Source organism: Manis pentadactyla, chromosome 1 (assembly GCF_030020395.1).
Source record: "Manis pentadactyla isolate mManPen7 chromosome 1, mManPen7.hap1, whole genome shotgun sequence".
Taxonomy (NCBI): domain Eukaryota; kingdom Metazoa; phylum Chordata; class Mammalia; order Pholidota; family Manidae; genus Manis; species Manis pentadactyla.
Genome location: NC_080019.1, coordinates 214,009,981 through 214,023,563, shown reverse-complemented (window position 1 = coordinate 214,023,563; position 13,583 = coordinate 214,009,981). Strand labels below are relative to the sequence as shown.

The window sequence follows — 13,583 nt, the reverse complement described above, 5'->3', positions numbered from 1 at the left end:
TGCTGTCAGAATTTAATGATGTCTATTAAATGGTCTGTTTTTATAGACTCACTGTTGTCTTCTTCCCCTTCTTTCTTTTTGTTCTTTCTAAAATCTGGTTCCTTACTTGTATTGTTTATGCTTTTTCTTTTTTTTCTTGGTGAAGGGGATGATTAAGATGGTAAGATTCCCACACTCCAACTTTCTCAAGAGTTTTTTTATTATAGTTCAGGTTTAAGGTCAGAATACTGGTAGATCTGTATTGCCTCCTAATCCTTTGCGGAATTTAAATTCAGTAAGATTAGTGAGGAATGTTTCAGGTAGTCTGCTTCCACCTAGAGAAGACTGCTAGAACACACCAGAACTCTCTTTTTTGTATTTTGATTCTATCATGTCTTGCTTCTGCATTATTTAATGTAAGTGCAGATGACAGACGTGACCCGCAGCCTCTGTCTGGGCAAGAGGTCCCCAGTTCTCCTGTGAGCTCAGATTTCCAAGTTTATTTACAAGTGATCATGTTTTGACCTAACAAGTATATTCCTCTTCTTCACCCCGATCATCTATATATTCCACTTCTTGGGGGGTCTCTTTTGAACCAGTTATATTCTTCCCCTTCCCTAGACATAAACTTGATTCTACTTAATTTCTACAGTTCATATAATTTCTTAGCCTTCAGATAGTATCAAACTTACAAAACCTTAATCTCTGAGAATACTTTCCTGTGTTCAAAGATATCTAGCTACAATTTAAAAATTGACAGCACATAATTTGTGCAAAGACGTGGAGCTGTAATTATTATGCATTTCTGGTAGAGATGTCAACTGGTACAACAACTTTGAAAAAATTTTATAGTTTTGTGTAACTATAAAGAAAAATAAAAATGCCCATGGACAGTCTAATAGAAAAATGTTTATTTCAACCAAATACATAATGGACCCAAGCTGGAAATAATCCAATATTCTTATTAACAAAAAACTGACTAAACAGATGTGGTACATTCATAAATGAAATACTACTCAGCAATGGAAAGGATAAAATGTACTGATAGTCACAACAACATAGGTGAATATCCACAGATATATTAAAAAGTATCTTTCCAAGTTGACAGTAGCTGTGCTAGTTGGGATGAGGATGTAATTATGTGTGTAACTCTTAAGCCGCTGCATTGTATACTTGAAGACAATATAATATTGTGTATCAACTATACTTCACTAAAAAAAATGTGAAAAGAAATAAGACACAAAGAGTATATTCTGTTTGATACCACTTTATGAAACCCAAATACTGGTAGAAATTATCTATGATAATAGAAATTGGGTAGCCATTATAGTGGGAGAGATCAACCAGAAAGGGTCATAAGAAAATTTCTGAAGATACAGGAATGTTCCATATTTTATTTTGGAGTGGCAGATAGATAAGGTTATAACTATTACAATTAACTGAACTGAACACTTAAGATTTGTGCATGTTATAGTATGTTCAATATCTTAATTTTATACTTCATATTTATATATGTCTTCATAGTTATCAATAAGATTCCAGAGATTGATTGATGTTCAGCAAAAATGATGTACTCTCATTCATCTTCAAGCTTTTGTTCATACTTTGCCTTCTGAGCAATGTTTGCTCATCTCTTGCTTGAATAGCTCCTGTTTATCCTTCCAGTTTCAACACAGAATTCTTGTCAGAAGACTTTTTTCACCACAGATAACTCTAGGCTCCTTCTCTGGGCTTCCTATGATGCCTCTGTCAAAGAGAGCACATCATCCCACAGTGGGAGAATCCACATTAGTGGTAATTAGTGATAACAGGTCGAGCTTTATAAGGCACAGGTTTTGCTTTACTGTATTCTAAGTCAAAAAATGGTCACAGAATAGATGCTAAGAAATTACATAATGACTGAATTCCAAGGTCAGTGGTAAAGTCCTTGAACTTACATCTTTAAGTTAAATTTTAACAAGTACCTGGAAGCGTCTGTAATGCAGGCAACCTTCTGACTGCCACATACTGAGAAACACTGCTAACATGAGTATTGCTGGAGAAATTGAGTGTGCATTTTGAGCCCAAAATATTGTATACATCTTACAGCTTTTCTTAATATGTTCATCCATTCCCTTATTCCCTAGACATCCCATCATCACGTCCTCCATTACACAAAGCCAATTATGGGCAAGGTGACCATATAAATTTTCATTGAAATTGGGATATATTTGCATATAATGGGATATTACAATTACACCAGGGCAATAGGTGTAACAATGAATACAGCCAGGATAATATTTTTTCTTATGTTTTCTAGATTTATTTTATGCCTGGACCTTCAATGATAACCCCTTGTATGTCCAAGAGGACAATAGGAGATTCATATCACAAGAGACAGGAAACTTGTACATTGCCAAAGTGGAACCATCAGATGTGGGCAACTACACTTGCTTCATAACAAACAAGGAAGCACAGAGAAGTGTTCAAGGACCACCCACTCCGTTAGTGCAGCGCCCTGATGGTAAGATGATGAATTATCTTGGTAATATACTTGTCTGTGACTCTTGAAGACTGGGGAGATCTGTAAAGCTTTCTTCTTCCCTATGGTTTAGTGGAGCCATATCATCTATGAGTTGAGGCCCAATTCACAAATATAATGAATATCAGGTTTTATCAAAAAATATAATAGAATCTTGAATCGTTCACCCACATGGTGCAGTATACATCATTCTGGATATACTATGCCATATCTCCTATGGCACTGGAACAGATCATCCTTTCTTTGCTGGAATATTTTTAAAAAAATTATCTTTGTTGGGGGGAGTAGGCGTGTGTGTGTGCACGTGTGGGTGCTGCCAAACTTATTAGTTGAATAATATATTTTTAATGAGCATAGGATACAGCTTCTCTTTAATACCTCTTTCTTTTCATATTTGTCCTTTTTGTTCATCCTTAATTTACCTGGCTGGTAAAACAGGAAAATATTTCACATCCAAGGAAAATAACACAAGCCAACATTAATTATGAACACTCCAAAGAGGAATGAAACACAAGATTCATGCTAATTATATTCCTCCAAGGATCATAATTCAGATTGGTCTCTGACAAGTTTTGTAGCTTAGTCAAGTCATAGCTGGTACAAGATTTAGAGAGTTAGGAAATCTAAAGAAATCATTGAACTAAAAAAATCCTCGAGTTGATTCTTTAATTAAATATGCACAGTGGGAAATGTAAAGATAGAAAACATGTCGATGCATTTTATGGTCAGTTTTGGACTTGAAACATAATACCTCATAGAGTTTTTCACCTCTCTGAGGAATTTAAGAAAACCAAGAATATAATGCTCATAATGGCTAACAGAATCATAGAACTAGCTCTATACAGGGAGTTCTTATGACAGAACTTTTATAATCACTAACCGTCCAAATATATTTATATGGTCTTAATTCAGATTTCAGCAACCACTAGATTTATTCGTAAGTCCAATTTCTCCCCTTTAGTGAATACTCTGTTCATGACTGAAAGAGCTCATAAGCCAATTATATGCATAGGAATTCTACCATATTTTTCTATTTTTTTCTGTCTACTCTCACTTTCTGCTTCTCCCTTTCTTCATTCCTTCATTCTTCCATCCCCTCTTTTCTCTTCAACACATTTATAGTAAAAATAGAAGCATTACACATAATATTTTAAAAATCAAACCTCTTCTAAAATAGTCAGTCAAGAAATATCAGACTTCAAGAAAATAGGAACTATATAAAACCAACCAATTTATTTGAATAAAGTAATACTCTCTACCTCTTTAACCATAGCCTCCTTGATTGTTTGAAATAGTCAAAGTCTTAAAAATGAGGTTTTTAAAATGTAAATATATTTGGTAAATTTTTCCTTTTTTGCACTTGTACTGGCCACCAATAAACCATTTTTTAAAGGAATAGATTACTCTGGTGTTTGGTATAACTAAAACAAATATAATCAAAAGCTTTAAAGAATCTCGATTGTCATTGACTAAATTAATTCAGTTACTGAGGATAGCCCAGAAATACATTCCATTTGCTACAACTCCTCTGGTAGAAAGCGTATTTACAACACATTAGACTTATTCTTACTTTATACCATATCCATGATCTCTTATTGAAAAATTTTGAAGCTGTAAAAACAGAAAAATTTTTGTAAGTATACAGCAAGCTTGTTTAGCAGTAAAACCTCAATGAACTGACAAAAGGATATTTAGGTTTCTGTTTATCCCAACTAATGTGACTACTTCATAGGTTTTCTTGCAGATATATTGATGTTTTAGATTAATATAAGGTGCTGTATTAGACCTCTTACAGTATTAATTAAAATTTTCCTTATTCCTGAACAGATCTGGCCCCATTAGTTCAGTGAAGGAGTAATAGATGTGGATATCTCTAGAGAAGAAACTTTTTTGACAACTCAGAAGCATTTTAAAATATAGGTGCATTTAGTTCTTAATTGGAAACACTAATTATTTTTAAGAGTTAATATGAAATATGGGGAAATTTGAGATGTCACTCTTTTGACAATTTGCTATATCTTAGACATTCTTTTTCAGGGGAGGGTAAGTGAATTGATTCCTTACATAGTATCATGAAGTTTCTCTGCCCTCTGTCACTCAGTAAAGTATTGAAAAATATTGTTAACTGAAGGACAAAATAATAAGATTTTGGTTAATGAAGCATTTTCTTCATGGAAAACTTCTATTCTCCAGAAATGCTGCTAGCTTTTTTGATATTTAACAGGTGTGATGGGGGAATATGAACCAAAGATTGAAGTGCGTTTTCCTGAAACTATACAAGCTGCAAAGGATTCATCTGTAAAACTGGAATGCTTTGCCCTTGGAAAGTAAGGTTGTTTTTTTTCTGGTTGTTTTAATTTTTTTAAAAACCTTTTTGTTATTCAAACATTGCTCTAAAGTAAATTACCAAATAGATTTCAAATGCTGGGCAAAAGTGGAACTTTCTTAATGAAATTTAAACAAACATGCCTAATACTCTGAAAATGATTGGGACTGTAATTCAGCCCTAGGTGTGCTGGTATTTCCTTTAGTTTGAGCGTAATGAAGGCCATTTAGGCAGCACATTGCAAAGGAATAAGTGCAATTGTATAAGACTGTGGGCAAGTCACTAGGCCTTCTCCACAGCCTTCACTCCATCTCTTCCTACATCCAGAAATATATTGGTTGGAGTGTCACCTTGCTTATTTAATCAGCAATTGTAAATGAAAAACCTGCACTGCTAGTTTCCAAAATAAGACTAATTAAAGGCCATTGTTCATAGTGGATAATTAGAATTGAGCCAAATGTGACCTGGTAGTGGAGGGAGGCATTTTGTTTCACTCAGATAAGTGTTTATCAGAGGCAGGTTTGGAATGCTTTTAAACCAGTCAAATATCTGCATTTCTTCACAGAAGAACCAGACATCTCTGGGCCTTTTGGTAATATTCAAACTTCATTTATTTCTGCCTATAAGTACCAGGACCCAAATAATAAAGAGATAGACTAAATCTGCCATTTAAAAATATCAGCATGTATATAAATTGCCTGGGCACAATTGAGATTCTGTAAGTCTGGGGTGAGGCCTGATTTCTCCATTGCTAATAAGCTCCCAGGTAATTGTGGTTCTTCTTTTCTACAGAAAATACTTGGCACAGTAAGAGACTTGACTCTCACTATCAACTTTGAGGGCTTACCTCTAAATCCAGAGTCTATTCCTAATGTGTGAATCACATTTAGAAATAGTGATTTACATCTAAAATTATGGAAAACATCCTTAAAAGTCTCCATCTTATTATTAAGTAAATACACTAAGCGATTCAAATAATGCTGGCTACTAAATCTTTTAGGCTCCTTTCTATATGTGAAATTTTGTAGATCTTTACATTTCTCGGCTTATTCATTTTTCATGTCTTTAAAAATGTTTTCATACACTACTGGTCCCATAGAATTTGTCCAGTAAATAATTATTGATTGAATAAATTATTCTTAAAAAGTGACAAGTGGAGACCTTATGTCACGGTTTTTGTTTGCCTGCCTTTAAAGATATGATGAACTTTCACCATTTTCAAGCTTTCTGAGAAATTAAGATTTACAAAAAGAAATAAAACACTTGTCAGGAAAATACTATGAGAATTAGATTATTTATTTTAAAAGAAGACCAATGAAAATAGTACCTAGAAATAATGTTAATAGCTTATCTATCATATTTGACACCAGAAAATATGGATTCCTATAATTAAAAAAAATACTCTTACATAGTAAAATCACTTTGAAAACTATTAGGCTAGTTCTCAAGTATCTCATGTAAATAAATTTCATTTGTTAAACATTTATAACTAAAAATTTATATGATGCACATAATCTTTAGAACTGTGTGGGATACATCGTAAGTTTATTGCATATGAGAAAAATGAAGCTCAGATTGAATAAATCACCTGTTCAGTTTCATACTTCTGTTAAGAAGGCAAAGTCAATTCAAATCTATCTAGTCCTCACCTTATTTTAAGTTCTGAATTTAGGAACTTGTGAGTAAATACTTAATAATTGCTCTTGAAGTCAGCAGAGGGAGATTCAGTTCCTACGTTTCTCAAGAGTTGTGTGACCCTTAGTAAATATCCTTCTTAACCTCTGTGAATTTCCATATTCTCATCCAAGAGGAGTTATAATGACACCTGTCTGTTGTGTTTCTTTTGAAGATTTGAGCGGATCATATAAGTAAAAAACATATAGCACTGGGCTTGGCATTTAGGCAGTAAATGTCCATTGAATTATTATGAACTCCAAATGCAAATACCGTTGTCTTTTTGTGTTATTACCAGTGTTTGAGTTATTGGGAACTTTCAAACTAGAAACAGGTATCTCAGAGAGTCTACACATTCTCATCTCTCTGCAACACATTCCTTTTCTGTCTGCCTCAATATCTGTAGTGATATTAAGGAGAGAAAGCAGCAAACAGGGTCAGTTCTGGAGCAGAAAAGAGAAGACGTGGAGAAAACTTAGTTGCTCAATATAGTCTTTTAATTGCTCACATGGAAGATTTAACTTTATTTATTTCTACATTTTTATTCCTAAAAAATTCAAACCTACAGAAATGTGGAAAGAGTAATACCTGCACAGTCATGTCAGTCATGTATCCTTCACATGAACTGGCAAAATATAAGTCTTTGTGACATTCCCTTCTCTGTCTGTTTTGTTCTCTCTCATTCTCTGTGCATGCACACATACATGCACCAAGCATTAAAACAGATGCATGATAAGTAATAACTGAGCTTGCATTTGGAGGGGGGACATATTTATGCCACTCAAAATATTGCTATAGATCCATAGCTACTCTTCAACCAAACTTGCTATAAAATTTAGGGATGGAAGAAAAGAAAAAGGAAGAGTCAGGAAATTTTGACCATCACATTTATAGTTTACCCTTTGACTTTACTATTTGATACAGTCATAGATACATGCTAACATATCCAAAGAGAACAAATGAAGCCTTAGAATGTCTGAGGTAAATTGTTGAGAATTCTCAATTGTAGTAATTCAGAACTAAATAAATCATCTTTCATTTTATTAACCTCATGGTGATGGAAAACAGCACATTAAAAACTGACAACCAAGAAAACTGCATATGGTAAAATTTATTATCTTAAAAACATATGGGAGTATCTGGACTTCTTGATATAATTTGAACTACAATATTTGACTTAGGAATATTTGAGCTGGGAAAATAATAGTTTTAAAAAGTCCTCTCCCCAGTGACTGTAATGAGGTATGTAGTGGGGACTTGATAATAGGGGGAGTTTAGTAACCATAATGTTGTTCAAGTAATTGTACATTAATGATACCAAAAAAAAAAAAAGGATCCTCTTCCAAAATGGCTTATCTCATGTGATGTACAAAAAAACTGATTGATAAATTGTATGTTCATTGTTAAGTTTATACATAAAAGAACTGTTGCACATGAAATAAAATTAAAGAAGAATGGAAAATGATGAGAATTACTTAACTGCACTTCATAGAAAGTTGTCAAGGAAATTATTGATTTAATGGAGTATGTACTCCAGAACATTTTATCTGAAAATTAATCAATGTTGAGGCTTTATTTATTAAAGTGAGGCATTAAGATGGAATTGAAATTCCTTGGGGTCAAAATGGGAAGTCCAAAGCATTCACTGAGTAAAAGTAATAGTGTTAATATAACCTGTGTAAGATACATATATTTTTGTGCACCTGAAGTGTAAATACATTTCTCATCCCTTCAAATGAACAAGTGTATATGAAAATGCTTTATATATTTTGTAAAAAATTATACAAATGTGAACTACTAGCAAAAAGAGTTTTCATATATGCTTGCCAAAAGTTTTCAGAAAACAAATTGCATTGCAGTTGAAACATTCCAAACATAACTGAACATGCTTTTTAGTCCATTATAAAATTTGACATTTACCAAATACTATACTGACTTTTCCAAATTTGCAAACTTAGCAAATATAAAAAACAACACACTCTGTGGATAATTAATTATGGATAGGCACAATTAACAATATGAAAGTAACAAAATCAAACATCTTGCTTTTTAAATTATAAATCAATGTAGGTTTATTGCCAAATGTTTTTATAAACTCTATTGAATGATAATTGTAAATCATGTTCTCTGACATCTTTTCATAAAAAAAGATCTGTGCAGCAATGGGATTTAGCTATTCCCCTCCCCCCCAAATATGGGTACTGCTGTGTACAAATCCATTTAAATCTCTTCATTCACTTCCAAGGTACTACACTCCTTTATAAGGTATTTGATAAATGCAAAACTGAGAAAAGCTAATTGACTCAGAAAGAAATGAAATCAAAGTTCTTTTTCTTATTAACAATGTTTCTAAATGCTTTTGCTAACCAACTCCTGACTATTTATGCTATAAACTATGCATTCATAAAGCTGGGGTTTACAAAATTTGATAACAGAAAGAGAGAAGAAAGGAAGGAGGGAAATAGGAAGCAAATCAGCAGGTGAATATGTGGACTGGAGGGAAAGAAAAAGAAAAAAAGGCGTTAAAACCTAGACATGGTATATCAGGTCAACGGAATTGAGGTAACCGGATTTTAGTGTGAAGTTTTATGTTTATCCAGCAAGGAATTAGGCTGTGCTATTTGCTGTAGCTGTGCTGTAAGAAGCTAACATTTCCTCTATCATCCTTGTTGTTGAACCACCTGTTACCTTTTCGGTTTCCCTAGAGACTCTTTCTTAGAGAGTCTTGAGTCTAAAGTTCTTTCAGCTTTAATCCCTGCTGCTATCCTGAAGTCCTATTGATGCTATGAAAATCCTTATTTGCTAATTCCATCATCTCTAAAATTTATAAATCTTTCTGTTGACAGCTTTTTCTCCTAGTCATGGTCATAATTTTTATTCTTTTTAGGTTATCTGGTGATTTTAGATTGAATTTTGGGGATAATAAATGTTATACGGTCAAATGCTAGATTGTGGTTATTTATTTAAAATACTGGATCTTATTGATAGGAGTTAAATTACTGTCAATCTGCTAAATCTTTACGTGGCTTATTATGAAGCTTCCTTAGAGTAGCTGTAGAGTAGACTTTAGTCTAAGGCTAGTTCACTCCTGAGATGCAACCCTTACTGAATGCTCCAGTGTTCACTGCATCTCTGTACTCTAGTTTGGTGGACCTGTAATGTCTTCCAGCCCTATTTGAGTCCGGAATATTGTTCTGCACACAGCCACATGTGACACTTTTGTTATGTTATGTTATGAGATTTCTGGAGCACTTTTTTTTTGTCATCCTATCCTCTCTGATACTCTATAATCCCAGCCATTTCAGTCTTCTGTGTCTTCTCAATGCAGTGAAACAGTAATGTCCTATTTATGTTTTCCTTTATTCTCTGATCTGGAAAGTAACTACAGACAGAAAACCAGGGATACCAAAAGCTTACTTCACATATTTCCTCCTCTCTCAGGGGTCACAGATTTTGCTGTCCAGGGATCAAATGTTTTTACATTTCCAGAATAGGGTTTGGTTCCCATGTTTGTCTAGCTTTCTAATTGTTTCCGTCAGGAAGATAAATTTAGTCCCAGTTACTCCAATATAGCTAGAAGACAGGTATTGTTTTTAATGCTCATTTTGAAGGTAAATACAGTGAAGTTTAGAGAAGTAAAGTGACTTGATCAACATAAGTTGTAGAACTGGAATTCAAATCCATCTCTCACTGATTCTGATTTCAAAACTCACACTCAAATTTACATCAAATTATCTTTTTAATATAAGAGTTAATTTCCCATGTGAAAATGCAGTTAGCCCTCAATTCTCTCAATGTGATCCTAGAAAAAGGCTTGAAAAATTTCAGCAAAATGTTTAAAAAGATTTTATCTGGGGAATGGAATTATGGATATATTTCTCATTTAGTTTCTCTGTAATTACTAATATTTCAACAGCAAGTAAGTTTTAATTTTATATATTAATTTTTTTTAATTCAAAAGATAACCTTTTTAAAATTCAAGCTGTTTTTTAATGAGAAAAAATGTGTTTCCAAAAATCAGTCAGAGCCATTCAGGAGCATACACCCCACCAGTTTGTATGTGATGATGGCAATAACTATGATTTATAAAAATCTGCAATAGATGACTAGGGAGAATACAGAAAACCCTGTCCCAGTCACTTAGGAGAACGCTGCAATCATGCAGGAAGCGAGAATAGAGATTGAGGCCAAGGGAAGGCTGGATACATTGGTTACTTACAGATCTAACCATCTTAAACAACCAAAGGCTAATGTGAGTATAGAATAATTGAGACAAAACTTCAGATCCCTGCTTGAACTTCAGTTGCTATGAACTTTGGGATATGTAACTCACTGTCTGTACAGGATTTTCAGAGCTGACATGATCACAGCTTTCAACTCTCAGCTTTGTCTCATTTGCTTAACATGGCAGACTCTTAATTGTCTAAGCTGTAAATTAATTGTATTGTGAAACACCCTGAGAAACTCTGTGTATAGGTGCTATGCAAATATAGTATGATTGATTGATAGATCTGTGTGTATCCATTTAAGAAAACAGGCTTTTTCTCCTAGTGAAGAAATTAAACTGATCCTTCTCATAACTTTTCTCCTGCTCTTGTAAACAACCAAACATATTTTCCTTTTTTTTTCTTTTGAATCTTAATTTAGTAACTTTGCTGTCAGTACTCCTGAATGTAAATAAAATTAGGAACAGCACTGAATGTTCCTATGTGTTCTGTGACCTTCACAAAGACAACTATATTTATGTATACATATATTTTTTTTTCTTTTTACTCATGAAAGAAAAGATACCCTTTTAATTAATTAATAGCCATTAGTTGGCTATTAATGTCAAGCAATAAATTTGAAGTCTCACTAAGATGTCTTTAGGTATTCCAGAACTTTGAGATGACAGAGCAACTATTTGATGTTTGCTTTTCTGACACATATGGACATAATTGAGGATTATACCACAGAAAGTTTGCTCAGGTCTCTCAGGATGGCAATAGTATTTCTAAATCAAATTATGTGCATTCAGGTTTTTCAGGTGTTTAACAACTGGTTTAAAAAATAATCAGAGAGTCTTAAAAATTCGATACCTGATAAGTAGTTTGCTTTTTTTCTTTCTTTCTTTCCTTATTGAATTGAAAGGATAGAGAGCAGAATATTTTCCTATGCATAGTTTGTCCCATTGTCTCCAGATTGCACATTGAAACCTAATCTTCACGTTCTCACTCACTGCCTTGTATTTTACCATGATATTATCTTGCTTAGCATAAAATAATCTGGCAAACTCCATAAATACTCACTTCTGTTGACCATGCTTGCAAATCTGAGAACTGACAAATCTTCAAGCCAATCTTTGAGAAACAGAAAAACATTTCTCAACAAATACATACATACACATGCGCTCACTTCCTAGGACTGCATGATTTATTAGTAGATTCACTAGTATTTTAAAACAGCTCTGGATTCTGGAAAAAAATAAAGGGTTTGAATTCGAAGAGATAAGGTTTAAATCCTAAATTCTCCTGTCAATAACTGAGTATGATTAGTTTTCTCATCTGTAAAACAAAGGAAAATTTAGTTATATGATAGATATAGAGATTGATAGATAAAGTAGGATTGTTGTACAGACTGGAAATACTATTAAACTTACATACTTACCTACCAGAGTTCCTGGCCCATGATAGACAATCAATGAATCGTAACAATTTTATTAATTGTGGTAATTGTAGTGCTGCTTTGACTGAGAAGTTAAAAAGAAACACACAGGAAGAAGAGAAGGGGTCTCTGCATTCTATTTTTGTGCTAATGAAATCCTCAAAGACTCGCTCAGAATAATGGATCTACCATTTCAAAATCTTGTGTTTAATCTTTATAAGGATTATTGGCATCCCTCACACATTCATTTCCCAAATTGAGCACCATATTTACTAACTCAGCCAACATATATTGGATACCTCATTTGATCTTTATTTCCTTTATTCCTTCATTTATTTAGTCAGTCAGTCAGGAGTTCTCCAAGCAGCAGGCACCAGACGAGATTTTGGGGAGATTAAGAAGATTACATAGGGCCTTAGGGAACTTGCAGGCTGCTGAAAATAGGATTGATGTGACAACACATGGGTCACACATTTTTCTTGGGATCTGCTCTTTCTTTATAAACTTTCAATGAAGGAAGATTCAAAGATACACGCTCTGGGAGCTTCACTGATTATTTTTTTTCCCCCAGGCTGCCCTTAGTTAAACTGAGGGTGAAAGGGGTCACTGTCAATTCCTTTGGTAGAGCTAATTGTAGGCTATTTCTTAAGGGGTCCTTTCTATCTTATCTTTGAGAAGTAAGAGATTCTTAACTTCCTTTTTCTCTCCTTTCACCAATACTTTTTAAAAAATTTATTATTAAGAGGCTTTTAAAAATAAGTTTTAGAATGGAAAAATTGAGCAGATAGCACAGCAAAATCCCATTCAACCCCACACTTAGTTTCCCCTATTATTAACACCTTACATTAAGATGATATATTTGTTACAGTGAATGAACCAACATGAATATGTTTTTATTAACTTAAGTCCATGATTTATTTAAATTTCCTTGGTTTTTGGCAGATGATAAAAAATACTAATACTCCACCCACATTGCACTGAGTTCTAGTCTCCCTAAGCTCTTCTCGGCTGTAGTAGTGTCTCAGACTTTCCTTGTGGGTGTTGACTTGACAGTTTTGAGAAGTGAGTTTTATTGCAGGATGGTGTTCTGTTGAAATTTGTTCTGTATTTTCCTCATGTTTTGACTGAGATTATGGGGTTTGGGAAAAAAGAGCACAAAGGAATGCCATTTTTACCACATAATATCAAGGTTACTACTCTTATCAAAATGATTTATGACTGCAGATGCTGGCTTCATCATCTAGCTGAAATAGCTTTTGTCAGGATTCTCCACTGTAAGATGACTCATCTTTCTCTTTCCATATTGACTCTTTGGAAGGAGATCACTATGCACCACCCACATTTAGTGAGTATGAAGTTATACTTCCTTTAAGGTATTGAATCTACGGACTTTCTTTGGAATTATTCTGCGTGGGAGATTTGTCACTGTTCACTCCCCAT

The 13,583-nt window shown here is 33.7% G+C and overlaps 1 protein-coding gene across 2 annotated transcripts in view; it reads left to right on the top strand.

Moving 5' to 3' along the window:
- CNTN6 (contactin 6) overlaps positions 1-13,583 on the top strand; it is a 228,592-nt gene that overhangs the window by 121,718 nt on the left and 93,291 nt on the right. Inside the window, exons 5-6 of one of the 2 annotated variants that reach the window (XM_036878216.2) lie at positions 2,279-2,482; positions 4,725-4,827. In XM_036878216.2, coding sequence (XP_036734111.2) covers positions 2,279-2,482; positions 4,725-4,827 — 307 coding nt within the window. The remainder of the gene's footprint in view (positions 1-2,278; positions 2,483-4,724; positions 4,828-13,583) is intronic. The other variant, XM_036878217.2, reaches the window with a different exon arrangement.